At 40.0% G+C, this 15,748-nt stretch overlaps 1 protein-coding gene across 5 annotated transcripts in view; it reads right to left on the reverse strand.

The window, feature by feature from the left end:
- Positions 1 to 15,748, reverse strand: part of pard3aa (par-3 family cell polarity regulator alpha, a) — an 858,224-nt gene that overhangs the window by 439,267 nt on the left and 403,209 nt on the right. For all 5 annotated transcript variants that reach the window (XM_043690628.2, XM_043690626.2, XM_043690630.2 and 2 more), the window contains exons 4-5: positions 4,158 to 4,333; positions 1,078 to 1,239 (exon numbers count right to left, since the gene is read on the reverse strand). In XM_043690628.2, coding sequence (XP_043546563.2) covers positions 1,078 to 1,239; positions 4,158 to 4,333 — 338 coding nt within the window. The remainder of the gene's footprint in view (positions 1 to 1,077; positions 1,240 to 4,157; positions 4,334 to 15,748) is intronic.

Raw genomic sequence — 15,748 nt, forward strand, 5'->3', positions numbered from 1 at the left:
GCCCAGATTCTCTCTCAATATTCCAAGTGGGGCCTAGCCAGGATTTTGTATAACTGCAGCATAACCTCTGCATCCAGTCTCCAGTCTTTTCGATATACAGGCCAGTATTTCATTAGCTTTCTTCTTTATTTTTCATGATACACTTATCAGATCCAAGTTACTCAATTTGTTTTACTTCATTTTTATTTGCACATTAAATTCTTTTTCACATAATACTAAGTGTAGAACAGCCACTTCTAGCAAGTCATGAAATTGTGCAGATTTTGTTGTTCAACAGAACAGAAAACTTACCAACAATGCTTTGGAAACTGTCTTGTTGTTACCACATAAGAATAGTAAATGTAACTCACTTGCTCAAAAAAGCATTGTAAACTACACATGGACAACGTAGACATTCCATTTCCTTCACTTACAATGGAACTGTGATTTTAATTATTTTAGCAGTGGACTCTAGACAGGATGACATTAGTGAACAGTTTGCTTTTGAATGAAGTAGAAAGCTGAAAAACACCAAGTAGATTTTAAACCAGGCATTTCCTCATACTGCCAACATAATGGAAGGATGTTGCTGACAAAAGGATTTTTTTTTTAAAAACAATACATGTTACCTTTAGTCTTTGCACAACACGGAAGAAAAATTCCACATCTAACAGCAGAATAGGGGAAAGTTTTGCCATCAATGCCACATATACTGCAATTCTCACACAGACAGCTGAATAAGAAGAGTTTTTGCGACATAGTGGCAGTGTCCCTACCTCTGAGCCAGGAGGGGTGGATTCTAGTTCCATTTGTTCCTGATGTGTGTAATAACATCTCTGAATAGGTAGATTAGAAGATATGTACCATAACTATCAAGACAGAATCTATGCCAAGGTTAACATGAGCATGCAACTTCTGAGGAAGGATCGACAACCGAAACATTAATGGACCTGACACATTAACCGATGCTGACAAAGCTGAGCTTTTTGGCTTTTTTATTTTGTTTCAGATCTCCAGTACCTGCAGATTTTTGCTTTTTAGTTCATGAACACACCAAGTTGCCCGATATTTCTATGGAGCAAATTTCATTAAAATTACCTGTTCCTGCCTTTCCAGCCATTTGTCCACCATGGGATGAGTGGCACTTAAAGATGATCGGGCATTATCTCGCTGAAACTGGTTCGACCAATGGCCAGCATCTCTCGGTAAACTCCTGTAGTTGTCCTGTCCATTCACTGGATTCCTTGGAGTTGTTTCCTTCTGTGTAATTTTGCAAACACAGGATCAGAGAATTATTTCATCTTCAGCAGGCAATCATTAAGCTTCGACATTTAATTAAAATCAAGTTCAATCAGTACCACTATCATCTGTATGCAGGATAAAATTCTTTTGTCTTTGCTGACCTTTTTATTATTAATGTATCTGACTTTACAACTTGGTGGTATGCAAGTTTACATAAAGCAGTTACAATTTACAGAATTCCATTTGTTCTTGCTGAAATGGTGAACATTATCCCATCCAAGTTAATGTTTGAACTGCGCATGGTGATAAAACCAAAATTGCAGATGATCTGTAGACTTCACCAAAGCTCACCAAGGAAACCGCCCAGAACCAAGGTCTGATCTCAAAGGTGCTGCTACAAGTCAACTGGGAGAAAACAGGAAGTACTTTTTTGAACAGAAACAGAAATTGCTGGGAAAACTCAGATGGTCTAGCAGCAGTTGTGGACAGAAAGCAAATTTAACATTTTGAGACCAGTGACCCTTGTTGAGAACCTTCTCTTTACAAATGCTGACTCTTCCCAGCAATTTCTCTTTCTGAATTCCAATACCCACAGTTCTTTGGTTTTTATGTTAAGTTATCTTTATGGACTGTTCTAGTGTAACAATGAGAAGTGGCATGATGATGTTAAGTGGCACTTGCACCAAACAGCATTCCCTTAGCAATTCAGTGAAGTATCTGCTAAGACTATAAACACAAGTGAACCCAAGACATTCTAACTCTGAAGCATATCTTCTGAGCTAACACTGGCACAGTAGATTAAAGGTGACTTCATATTAAAAGATGTCACTATTGAAGGGTGCTTTATATGTACTCTGGATGTTTATGATAGGCAGAACTCGAAAATCTGATAAATGAAATGCAAGTCCGCTGTCAATACATCTGATTTGTTTACTTTCTTGATGATTGCTTCAAATTGATAAACATAGTCTCTCTTTGAGTTATGATGTCAAGGTGGCAGTCATCTCCTCCATCACCAAATTTACCAAAATAACATTTCCCTGCTGAACTTTCTTTCAAGGTGAATGGGATCAAAACCCATGAAGTGCAAAAAAGGTCAAACTTAGTTTTACCATCTTTACACTATTAAAAAAATGAATTTATTCAATTATCTGATCCCTTGGGCTGGCTTGGGGCAGTTCAGAAAGTATATTTTATCTGTATATACAGTGCTTCACAGGCAATTATTTAAGAAAATCAATTTTCAGTCTATGTAAACAGGACAGTGAAAGAGGGCTGGCGACTCATACAGCTCGTGTATACTGGCAAACTACCAAATGGGCTATGAACGTCAAAACTATTATTAGAATGGATATTGCTGACCTGGGAGTGATGCAAAAGTAGATAATTCAGCAGGTTTTGGCAACAAACTAAGTTGGGCTTCAAAACTATTCCATCGTTCAATTTTCTTTTTAAGAAACAAAGAGCATTAAGGGAAGATTAATAGCGTTTTCAAAATCATCGAAGTTTTGAGAGGTTGGCTGAATGTTTTTCTTTGAGTGCTGGATCAATAATGAATTTAGAATAGAATAAGAATTATTAAAGTATGATAAAGTTGCCAAAACCATTTTTTCTGCAGCATATTAAGAAAACATGAAATGTTTTTAATCATGATCTGAGGCACAACATATCATTCTTTTTTGAAAAGAAGCTATATAAGGTGGGGACGAAGGGCAATTGGATCATTTTTATTTGCAAAACTGCCAGATTCGTGGGTTTGATGGGCTCAATAGTCCCTCTCCAAAATATAATTTCCAAAATTCTATGAATCGTCATGAGAGAAAGGAAATGACGAAGGCTACTCTTCAAATGCAATTGAATAACAACTCCACAGGATAAATTGAAGGTAGCACTGAGAAGGAAAATCAGCCATGAGTTTTTTGAATTGTAAAGTAGGCTTGAAGACCAAATGGCCAATTTCTGCTCCTATTTCTTATGTTCATATGTCTAATATGCAGATTGTGCTGTACAAGCAGCTAAAAGCCATTCAACACCTACTTCCATTACAAGTAATGCGGTTTACACTCAATCATCTCAACTATTTCAGTATCTCCAATAAGTGTCTTCATTTTAACAGCACTGAGATAATGATCAAATCACTTATATTGCTGCCTTATCAAATTTCAAAGTAGTTCTGACATTTTCTAGCCAATTAACTGCTGCACAGCTTTAGACATTTAAAGGCATGCTAATGATTGGTAGCTCCAGAAGAATGTGGTTCGAACAAGGCTACATATTGAATTTTCTCAAAAGGCCTCTATTGTAGATATTACAGCAGTTTATCCTGTAATAAAATGTGACTCAGCCAAAGGATTGGAAACAAAACTAAAATATGTAGGACACAAAGGCTGTAGATTTATACCATCAGAATTTGTAAGTAGCAATCACTAAGTGAAGGAAAAACATTGCGCAGGATGAGTCTGTATTGGCAGCTATTAGTATTGAAATAGGATTAGTGAAGTGATATTTTAACAAACAAATTTATCATGAAAGGGTCAATGTGCATCACTTTATGAAAACATTTTTCTCAGCAATTTAGTACACTCCCATTTTTAAAGCAATGTAATATTGTCACAGTTGTACAAATCAACCACTGTGGTTATGCAAATTGTACACTCTCATTCTCTTGTCCTTTGAGGATATAGGTTTCGCTAGCTTCTTGCTCACTTAAAAAACCCTTTACAGTGTATTTATCTTATAAATTCATTTAGTTAAAGTTCACCAGAAAATTGCATGTCCAGGAAAATCAAATAATGTTGTCTCTTTTGCTGCACCTTATTTAAATTCCAACAGTGACTACACTTAAAAAAAATGCCATTGCCTGTAAAGTGCTTCGAGATGCCCCAATATGCAACAACAATTTAAATACAGACTGAACAACAAAACCGTGAACCCACCTTTTTTCTGTCAAGACTACTGGATGTTTGGCTTGGTTTTGGAAAGCCAGGTGTTGTGGACCAACGGGTCGGGTTTTTGCGTGATGGCTCTGCTGAGTTATGGTTAGGTCCCGTTACAGAAGATAAAAGACCAATCAGTGCAGGATCACTGCTCCGTCTCACGTGAAGTGGCATGTCTGATGGGAAAGGAAAAGTAGTTTTAATATTATCATAACCTATTACCAATAGTAAATCAACACGAAAACAACTGTCATTGCAACTCCTAAGTAAAGCATTCGCTATAAAAGTGTTTTCACACACAAAGACGACGAGTGGTTATATATTAATTCTAGTTCTCAATTTCTGACAATGAGGGAAGCTAATGCTTTCAAAGTAATGAAATTTTCTTTCTTCCAGAAAATAAGTTATTTTCTTCCACCTATATCCTTAATCCAAGATCCTTCCAAACAGGCAGAACTGTTTTTTTTAAATCCAACTGCATTAGTAATCTCACAATGACTTTATAAATTTGACAAGAGCATGCATTAGCCCTCAAAACAATGGCCCCTTACATCCATCAACAAAACAGTCCTCATTTAACAGGTCTGTTTATATGGGTTTGTGACTATTACTGTGAAACAAAAATGAAGACATAAACCTGCAAATATCTTTTGATGGTCGATACAGCTGGACCATAGGGAGGCCCAACTTCAGTCTGAAATCCCTGCTCTATTACCTGTTAGTGTAGCACTAAGATTCGCCTGTGCATCACTAAATTAAAAAAGATAAAACTCCCTCAGGATTTCTGCTCTAAATCTTAATTCCCTAAACTCTTCCAGAAATATACAAGAACATTGAGTGGGGAGAATAATTGGTTTGATTATTCCCCACAGTTGATTAACGTATTGACATTCTCAGACTCTGCTCATTACTTGGGCAAGGCGCTGGAAGGCAATCCGCGCTCCAGCATAAATTAACTTCTTTAAGAAAGGGGATGGGAGAAAGTTAAATAGGAAAATAAAAGGTTTTACATTTAGCACAGGCTGTCCACTGGTTCTTTTTTTTTCCCTTTTTATTTCTTTTTTTAATTTAACCCCCACACTACCACCTAAGTGCGGTAGTGCTTATTTTTTCCCCAGCACCCATGGTGTGTGTGTATACGTGTGAGACACAGTGAAAGACACAAAGTGCACAAATCTTTATTCAATTTCCACCACCAGGAAGATAGGAAAATACCCGGGTGGCCAGTGACAAACACTGCCCTTCACATCAAAGGGCAGTGCTGTGTGATCAAAACAGTGAAGGGGAGGGTAGGGACTAAATCAAAATAAAGTTGGAGGGAGAAATAATGCACTCCACTCCCTGCGGCGCCCACCTCTCCCTGAACAACTCCAGGGTGTTGGTGGACACCGTGTGCTCCTTCTCCAAGGACACCCGGGCCCTAACGTAACCGCGGAAGAGGGGCGGGCAGTCGGCCCTAACGACCCCCTCCACCGCCCGCTGCCTCAACCTGTTGATGGCCAGTTTGGACAGGCCCAGGAGCAGACCCACGAGGAGGTCTTCAGACCTTCCCTCCCTCCTCTGTACCGGGTGCCCGAAGATCAGGAGCGTGGGACTGAAGTGCAACCAAAAGCAGAGGAGGAGGTTTTTGAGAAAATCAAAAAGGGAGTGCAAACGCCCACACCCAATATATACATGGTCCACGGACTCCCACAGCGCCACAGAACAAACAGTTGGGCTGGGAGTCCGTGAACCAGGTTGTAGGGGACTGCTGCGTGCAGCACCCTCCACCCCAGATCCCCGAGAGAAAGGGAGAGGACTCCCGCGTAGAGAGCCCTCCACTGGGGATCCCCACCGCCCGGTGGCAAATGGGCACGCCAAGGCGTGTCTGGACGGTGGATGAGGGAGAAGCGGTGGACCGTGTGCAGCAGCAGTCTTGATAGGGCCCGCCTTTTTACCCCCTGGAAGGGAACAAAATTAAAATTCCGGAGGCGGCTCAGGTTGTGAGGCACAGGCTCCCGCGGGAAGTATGGGACCTTGGGGCCAATGTGAAATTCCGTCCGGGCTGGGGTGAGCGCGGACGGGATCCCACCGCACACCTGAGCGTCCTCCAACTGGTGCACTACGTCGGGTCTGAGCACCGCTGTTTTAAGGCGTCGGATGGCGGTGGCCACGTACCGGACGTCTACCGCTGCCCTGCTCGCTATGTCCTGCGGCAGTGTCCAGCCCAGGCCCCCGGCACCCAGCACGTCCCCGACCCTGGTCACCCTCGCTGCCACGGCCCTCCCCTCCGACAGCCACTCGAACCCGCGATTCCTGAGCAACGGCTCCCTGACGACAGCCGCTACTCCAGCCGGAGGGCAGGCGCAACGCGATTCAACCATGTTCCAAACAGTGATCAGGCCCTGGTAAAAGACCGGCAGCGTCTTGAGGGCGACCTCCAAACCGTCACGGTCGACGAACAGGAGCTGCGTGTCGTAGTTGAGGTTGCGCACCTGGCGGAAAAAATACGTCGCCAGGGCTCCACTGGTTCTATTGAGAATTTCTATTACAAGGTGCAAGTAAGGCAGCTCTCTTGAATGTTTGTCAATACAAGTAGTTTCATCAATCTAGACCAGTGACTCTCCTGGTTTATAAAGGGTTCATCCTCTGGTCTGTAAAGATCTATCCACTGATGTGCAATAGCACAACTGAGACTTTCCAAGAGAACAGGCCAGAACCCAGATCCCCACCCGTTCGTATAACGTCACACATAGTTCTGCATCTCCTCGATCAGTCATTTTAAGCATGACCAACAATACAGTTTTATAAGCAGGACTTACATTGTAGCTGTGGTAACCAAACAAAATGAACAAAAAAAGATGAACTGTTAAAGGTTCAAAAAAATTATCTTTGATTATTGCAGCATTGATGGTTATAATTAAATGTCTATACCCAAGCAACTGGCAATTATTGGTAACTTATTAATACTATTTTAAATAAGTACACCATTTTATTGCATGATTTGGAGATGTCGGTGTTGGACTGGGGTGTACAAAGTTAAAAATCACACAACACCAGGTTATAGTCCAACAGGTTTAATTGGAAGCACACTAGCTTTCGGAGTGACATTCCTTCATCAGGTGATTGTCGTCGCTCCGAAAGTTAGTGTGCTTCCAATTAAACCTGTTGGACTATAACCTGGTGTTGTGTGCTTTTTTATCATTTTATTGCATTTAACAAAAAAAGCTTCCTCAAGTGTATACACAATATCTGACCAGGGTGCATGAAAACACCAGTGCAGCGTCTGGAGGCTCTCTTGCATGGTTTAATGTTCTGAGTTCAGACATCATCCTTCCAGCACTCTCACTTGCAGTTGACTGCACTGAATACTTCAAGGCTAGTTTCTGGTTCTTGACTGTGCTTCAACAGTTATGAATTTCTTGTGCAAGTTGAAAGTCTTGACAGCTATTTCTGAAATACTCTGGTTTGAAAGTAGCTCTTAAAATTTTCAAAATATTCTAAGGGTTAATATCAAACATTGGTTTGAATCTGGTATTTCAAAAATGCTAATCCACTAGGGCTTTTAATAGCTTAATGCAAAAAAAAAGTAGAAAACAGCACTGACAATGAGCATGAGTGATTTGTTAACTAGAACTATGACATACTGATTCTAATGTCAATAACATGGAAAATACAGCAAATCATGAAGCAGGTGTATTTAAAGTGAACAACTTGTCTATTTTTGACATGGAGATGCCAACGTTGGACTGGGGTGTACAAAGTTAAAAATCAAACAACACCAGGTTATAGTCAAGAGGTGCATTTAGAAGCCCTGCTCCTTCATCATGTGGTAGTGGAGAATAAGATTCTCCACTACCGCCTGATGAAGGAGCAGCATTCTGAAAGCTCGTGGTTCCAAATAAATCTCTTGGACTAGAACCTGATGTTGTGTGGTTTTTAACTTTGTCTATTTTTCAACTGAAGAATAAGAATGAAGTGACTGTTGGCAAATTATTGCAAAATAAAGCAAAAAACAAACCAAGGATAACCGAAAGAGCTTGAATAACATAAAAAGATGGTGAAGTCAAGCCAATTAATGTTCTCAAAAGTACTTTGGATGGACACTTGACAGAAGTAAAACTTAAGAGTCTGAGGTGTGAAAGTAGGGAAAGGAGATTAGTTGTTTTCCAGAAAACCCCCACGGATTCAACGACAAAATGACAATTCTGTAACAATGATAATTTGAAAATGATAATTTTCTGAGTGGATGATAGAGAACACCCCAACCCTTATTGATGTTTGTATTACAGAACTTTGACTCATGAAGCAATGAAATCCTCCAAGCTTAAACACCATTTTGAATCAAGACACAAGGAACGCATTGAAAATTCCCAAGACCTTGACTAAGAAAAGTTTAAAGAATTGATCAACGATAACCACACTAGGTACTTTGTTGTATCAGCAATTTAACCAAAAATAGCAAGAGAGGCAGCATGTACAATATCACTACAGTTTGCAAAGATTTGGAAGAGTCTTACTGCAGCAGAAAACTTCATCAGGCTGTTACATTCTCAGTACAGTACCTTTGTTTTTTTGTGGAAATGTGAAAATATTGTATTTTTCTGAAAAGTATAAAGCTATGAGATTCACTATTTAAAATAAAAGAACTTTAGCAGACAGAAACCTAGAATATGAAGGCCAATAATTATTTTAGATTAGATTACTTACAGTGTGGAAACAGGCCCTTCGGCCCAACAAGTTCACACCGACCTGCCGAAGCGCACCCACCCAGACCCATTCCCCTACATCTACCCCTGCACCTAACACTACAGGCAATTTAGCGTGGCCAATTCACCTAACCTGCACATTTTTGGATTGTGGGAGGAAACCGGAGCACCCGGAGGAAACCCACGCAGACACGGGGACAATGTGCAAACTCCACGCAGTCTGCCAGAATTATGGCAGAACTTTAAAGATAGCATAGTGATAGTAAAAGTACAATGAACAGTCACTTATTCTAAACTGCACTTCCCATGTTAAGTTTTCTTATACACACTCACACCCACATAAAACTCAAATCAGATACTTATCAGAAACTAGAATATTAATCACTTGGTTTGGGGACTGTATCAAAGATTGTACACAGATGAAAATATTTTGGACTTTCTGCTTAATTTCAGCAATGTTGTCCGACAAATCTCCTCCAACTGCCCCATGGCTGGAGACTTCCTGCTCAATACAGGTGTCATTAAGCAAAGTCACATCAGATCAGAATGTGCTTGGTTCTAATATTCTTTAACTTTACAGTCTTGCATCCAAGAACTCTCTCTTCTCAGCTTGGTTATCCCAGAAATCCAATGCAATAATAGTCAAAACTTCAGTTATCAAGGTTTTATAAATCTTTTGTCCAGCACACAGAATTTCAATCATCTTTGTCTTGGAAGAAATGTTCCCACCAGCCAAGCTTATTTTAAAATAAACGGGTTGAAAGCAGAAAGACATGCAGGAACGTACTTCACCTGGAACGAACTTCTTGCTCACCATGTGCTCATTTCCCAGGCTACTTGGTCACTGTCTCATGGGATGTGAACCCATGTCACCGAAGCTTTTGCCTGGGACTCTGGATTATTTTTCCCAGTGACATCACCACTATGCCACCTTGTCCCCTCACTGTAAATATTTATTAAATGATGCCCTTAAGCTCATGCATTTTGAAAGCAGAGAGTGAAGAGGTGGAAAGTCAAACTTATGGAGGTTGTGTGGTTTGCCCTGATGTATGCTGGTATTTGTGACAAAGTACTTGCACATCTTTTGAACTACATGAAGAAGTGAACAAACTCTGTCAGCAAAATAATGACTATTGAGGGTTTCACCTCTCAGGTCATGTGCATAATTTCTCATGGCTTTCCCAACTAGATAACTGATTAAGTATTTTCAGCATCTTGAATGGGGTTGAACCTCTCAGAGAAAAAGTTTTGTGTATGAGTGACCAGCCTCATCACTGGCAATTTAACTGTTCTACAACACTTCGCAATGTCCCATTTACATCAAGGAAGAAGTAAATGGATCAGAAGACTTTAAAGCACACTCAGAGGCCTCCAGTGGCAATTTGAAAAGTATTTCACAGAACAGGGATGGGAATTGAGTGGGCAGAGATGGATTTGCAAACATGCGCCACATTGAAGTGATCATTACTGTCTTCTGACAGTAGCATAACAATCTTGTGAAGCTTTTATTAGGTGAGTGACTTAAGTGGCATTCAGTAAGAAAGGCTAAGTAGCCTTTGGGTTCAATGCATGGTCAGAACATTGTGAAGTTGTAAATGCAGCTCTGAAGCATATCAAACAACACTGAACTCCAAGGTTGAATTTTTAATGGGAATGAAAACAGAAAGGAACCAGCCGAATGTGCAGGCGAATAGAAGACTGAAGGTTTCCAGTGCCGGATCAGCTGTTGATGTGTCTCATCAAAAGCAGCATCATTTTTCCAATTAATTCACTGAGTTTATTTCATGTGGTAAGCAATATGTAGGTGGATAGAATTTGTAAGTAATCCACACTTACTTTAATCCATCCAAGCGGTCAGCAAACACAAAGGTTTGAGAACCAAGTTGCACTTGTTGCTTACTGTCCCCCTCTCCCTGCTCACAGCTGAACAGAGACAATAGCTGAATTAAAACTCGCGATTTTCAGTGGCAATTCAAGTGAAGGATTTCACCATCAAATTCAGAAAATAACAAATTACTCCACTTATTAGCTATAGTGATAAATCTACTCAGCAATGTATATTTAATGCAATCAAACTAGCTAACTGATTCATCAAGCTAATTACAATCAATCAAATTCATCATCACCCAAACTCATTCACAATACAACACACTGCTTTCGCATAGATCTGGTTGAATCGCTAACAAAAAACAGCATTGCCAGTCTGGACAGCAAGTCTGCTCGCAAATTTGATATTCCCAAGATAAATGAACACAGTGATGGAGGGACAAACTGAAAAACAAAGTCTAATCACTTGCATCTCTCCTTGGACTTTCCCATAATGGATATAATCTTGACCTTCACCTAAAGGCCCCACTCTCCCAGAAACCACTCTTCAGCCAATTCACTTGCTATCAAGAAACAGCTGAGTACATTGAATATAGCAAAGTCTATGGAGCTGAAGTGAAGACTTGGACTCTAGGACTGGATGCACCTTTTGACAAGTTTTTCCAGTACATCTATACCACAATAGTACCTTTGCTGACAATGTGAAAAACTGCCCAGATGTTTTGTTTTTGGTGGGCAGGGCACAAGTCCAATCTGACCAATCACAACTGCATCCATCAATTCTCAAATATAATTGATGGATGGTGCATTTGACAGTCCTATTACTAGGCACTTACTTTTCAGAAGAACATAAGAAAAAAATGAGGAAGATTAGGTAACTTGGTCTTTCAGGTCTCTGCTGCCTTTTAACAATATCATGGCTGATCTTCTAGCTCAGCTACTCTTTTCTGTACCATTCTTGGCCACATTAGTATTCTAAATGTATTCAATATCTATATTTTATGATTGAATATCTGCAAATTCAAAACGCTTTGAGTGAAAATATTTCACCTATTACATGCCTGCTGTTTTAAGTTTGGGTTCAACTTGACACCTCATGACAAAATTAGTCCAAACACTGATAAAAGAGCAAAATTCTCGAGATGAGACAAGAGTGACATGAAGGCAGCAAGGGACCAAGTATGATTTTGAGGAATCCAGGAAAAACTGTCAGAGGTAGGAGTGGGAACCTCAAATGGTTGGAGATGGACTTTGCCTCAAAGAAGATGGTTTGACTATTGGAGGCTAATCATTTCAGTTGCAGGACATCACTGCAGGGAGCACTCAGTTAGTGTTCTAAGCTCACCCATCTTTATTTGTTTTACTAATGACTCTCCCATCATACTATGGTCAGAAACTGATGACTGCAGAATGTGTGGTCCCATCCACTGTCCACAGATAACATTCCATGCCTGCATGTAACAAGACCAAGACAACATTCAGACTTTGTATATTAACCTGACAGTAATATGATAGAGATATATGTTTCAAGTAATGATAATATTTAATGCAGGAAAGTAATACTACCTTCCTTCAAAATTAATCACAACGGGCATTAACAAATCCTTCACCTTCCAGATCCTTGAGGTTCTGATGAGTTACATCAGGCATATAAAGACAATTGGGCTTTTGATCGGTTAGCTCATTTGGGTGGATGACTGGTTTATGATGTACAGTGATGCCGACAACATAGATTCAATTCCTACATCGGCTGAGGTCCTGTCTGCTCAACATCACCCCTTGCCTGAGGTGTGACAACCCTTTGGTTAATCCCACCACTACTCAGCTCTCTCAAAGACAGCAGCCCTAAAGCTCTCTGGGACAATGAAGACTTTAGCTTTCGAGTTCGCTCAGTGGCTGGAATGGTGGTTTACAATCCAGAGTAGCACCAGCTGAGGTTACTCTGAAGGATTCTCCTTTTCGCCCTCTCCCCTTGCCTGAAGCCTGGTGACCCTCTGGTTAAACCACCACCAGTCATCTCTCTCAAATGAGACAGCAGTCCTATAGTCTGCTAGGACTATGGCAACTTTACTTAAATAATATTGGGACAACAACTGACATAGAACTTGTGCAGACCACAGAATTTGACAACTGAATTAAAATAAAGTAATTTTCATCAAAAGATGGATATTGCACAGTGAGTGACCAATCTCCTGACTCCACAGTCATCAATCATCTATAAGGCATAAGTCAGCAGTACAGTGCCTGAATGAGATGATGTCCAGCAACACTCAAAGTTCAACTGCCTCCACAGCAAAGTAGTCTATTTGATCAGCACCTTACCTACCAACTTAAGCATTCATTCTTGAACCACTGGCAGATCATGTCACATTTACAAGTTGTACTGCATGAACTCATCAAAGTTCCTTCAACAGAACTTCACAAACATGTAATATCTTCTGCCAAGGTGATCAGGTTCAGCAAGTGCACGTGAACAACAAGACTGACAAGTTCTTGAAACTATATCACCGTCACTGTCAAAATACTCACTCCTCCTCAATGAGGCAGTGGGAGTGTACCTACCCCACACAGACTACAGTGATTGAACTGGCTGATCACCAGTTATCCATCACCTTAAGGGCAAGTGATGCATAGCTTCAGCATCCCAGATTGGCATAAGTTAACACCAATAAGCCTGACATATAGCCTGGAAAGATGAAACTTCTGAAAAATTTTTTAATACTAAAATATCTGTGATAATCAATCACAAACATAATGTGGCCTGAAAATTTAGTATTCCATTTGCTCTCAACCCAACTGACGCCACTGCTACAACTTTCTATCTTCAACGTTTGATTTATACTTCAAATGTACAGTATTTCTCTCCACCACATCCTCATGAATTTCTGGCATCAAATATTAATTTCTCAAAAGATTAGCCACGCATGAATAATATTCAAAGTATTTACTGCATAAAAATTTGAATGCCCAATAGAATTTCTTTCAAACAAATTACAACCCATTTTTGAAAACTGGGTTTTTGTGAGACACCAAAAACAGAGGAAATAAGAGAGTGATAAAATGCTGCATCAACAGAAGGTTTAGCAAAGCATTCTTTGAATTTGGAGGTCAGCGGAAACCGCACCACAGTCTATACCAGTGCTGGAATCAAAGTATTATAAAAGCAGCAGATTCTCACCTCTATGCTCCCAATTTAGTGTGTTTTTTTTTCTGTCAGGGATGGCTTTGGTGACAAATAGGATCATTTATGGAAGTTATCAATCTAGAGATTGATTTCAGCTCCACTCCTTGGAACACTGACCAAGATACATTCCACTTCGTTACTTAATTTCTCTCAGTTGGAAGGTTTCATTGACTTTTTTTTGTTTACCTCCTGGTGAGAAAGCTATTGTATTTGTCCAAGAGCCCCATTTATACTCATTTTAAGGTTTTCTGCTTTGTGGCTGACACCTTCGATTTCTTAAAATTATTTTTTCCTTCTGATCTATACATATTTGGCACAGCACCTGAAAATATGGAAATAACAGCATAAGTGATTGACTAGCAAACTAAAATGCATGATACAGTTCATCAGTTAGGTGCAGTACATATGCACACACTATCATGCAATCAAGTTGCCCAGGACTGCTGAGCATGAAGATCAGCTACTTCTAACATGAAACACGGGCAAAGAAAAAGGTTCCAGAACTGGTCATCTGCAGAGAGAAAGGAACATTGAAGCAGAAGGTGGGAAATAGTTGACCACCTAAAATGTTTGTTGTTGTGGTTGGGATGGGGTGCATGTTGGAAGGGGTTTGAGGTGAAGTGAGGAAAGACCAAGATCGGGTACAGAACAGGGTATCCATTAGCAAATGCCAAGGGAAAGGCAAAACAAGCAATTACTCATTGGGAAGTGTGCCAACTCCAAGACCACAAACATATGTTAACTGGTGGGGCATTCCATATTCAGGCAGCCAGATCACAGAGAATTCAACTTCTGCATTGTTTATCTTGAGTACTGGAACACAATAAAATGGAGGGGAATATCAAACATTTCTGGAAATGTAAATACAACAGTCAAAAACTATTACCACATGGCTTAGTTCAGGTGAAAAGCTTTGCTGTATTTTAAGGGGTAAGAAAGATAAAAACATAAAGGATTAGGAGTTTGCAGGGTAAGAAGTAATAAAGAGGAAAGAGGCTTCTGTGGAGCATAAACATTGGCAGAGAGTATTGTGGCAAAATGGCCTGTTTATGTACTGTCATTGTCATGCAATTCTAAGTACATAGAGATTTCTATAACTTGCCTTTTATTTTTAAAGAAACCAACAATGTTCCCTATTATAAAATCAAGAGGAATGCTGGCTACTAATAATTCAAAAATGTTCAACTCCATTTACAACTTCTCTGAACCAATCCATGTCAGACTACAGCAAGATCTTGATATTAACAAAGCCAACAAATGACAGAACAATTATTCAAAATAAACAACAGCAAATAATAATCCTGAACAAAAGAAAGCTTAGTCGCATTCTTTATTGCCATTTCTGTCCAAAGTCACCATTAACCAAATGCTGATTGAATCAGCCATACCAACGCCATGGCTACAACATTATGAAGTTGACTGTGTAATAGGTGCCTCATCTTCTCAAATCTCAACATTTTGCCAGAGACTCTGAATTCAAATCCCTGATAAGACCTCATTTGTGACCTTCAAAAGTGAACAGGATAATGATGTGAACAAAAATACCTTCTTAGCCACAGGGGAAAGGAACAGATGGGACTAGTTAAGTGGCTAGGAACATAAATGCAATGGCTACAAGAGCAGGTCACAGCCTCTGTGTTCCTCAGTGAGCAAAACCCCTCCAGTATATCCATTCAGAATGTAGCCACCAATTTGATTAAATCCTATCATTCAGATAAGATCGGGGAGGTTGGCATGGAGCTACTATCTGCTGTATCAATGAGAATGAGCACTTTGTCCAGTTCTGTACATGCAGATATATTTTTTTTAAAACATGCTTGTATGAAACACTGGGAAGGTGCAAACGAGAAGGTTAAGAGAGACCAAAAAGAGTGACAGTAGATTTAAATTAA

Source organism: Chiloscyllium plagiosum, unplaced genomic scaffold (assembly GCF_037043375.1).
Source record: "Chiloscyllium plagiosum isolate Xiang-an unplaced genomic scaffold, Cpla_swu_hap1 HiC_scaffold_5, whole genome shotgun sequence".
NCBI lineage: Eukaryota > Metazoa > Chordata > Chondrichthyes > Orectolobiformes > Hemiscylliidae > Chiloscyllium > Chiloscyllium plagiosum.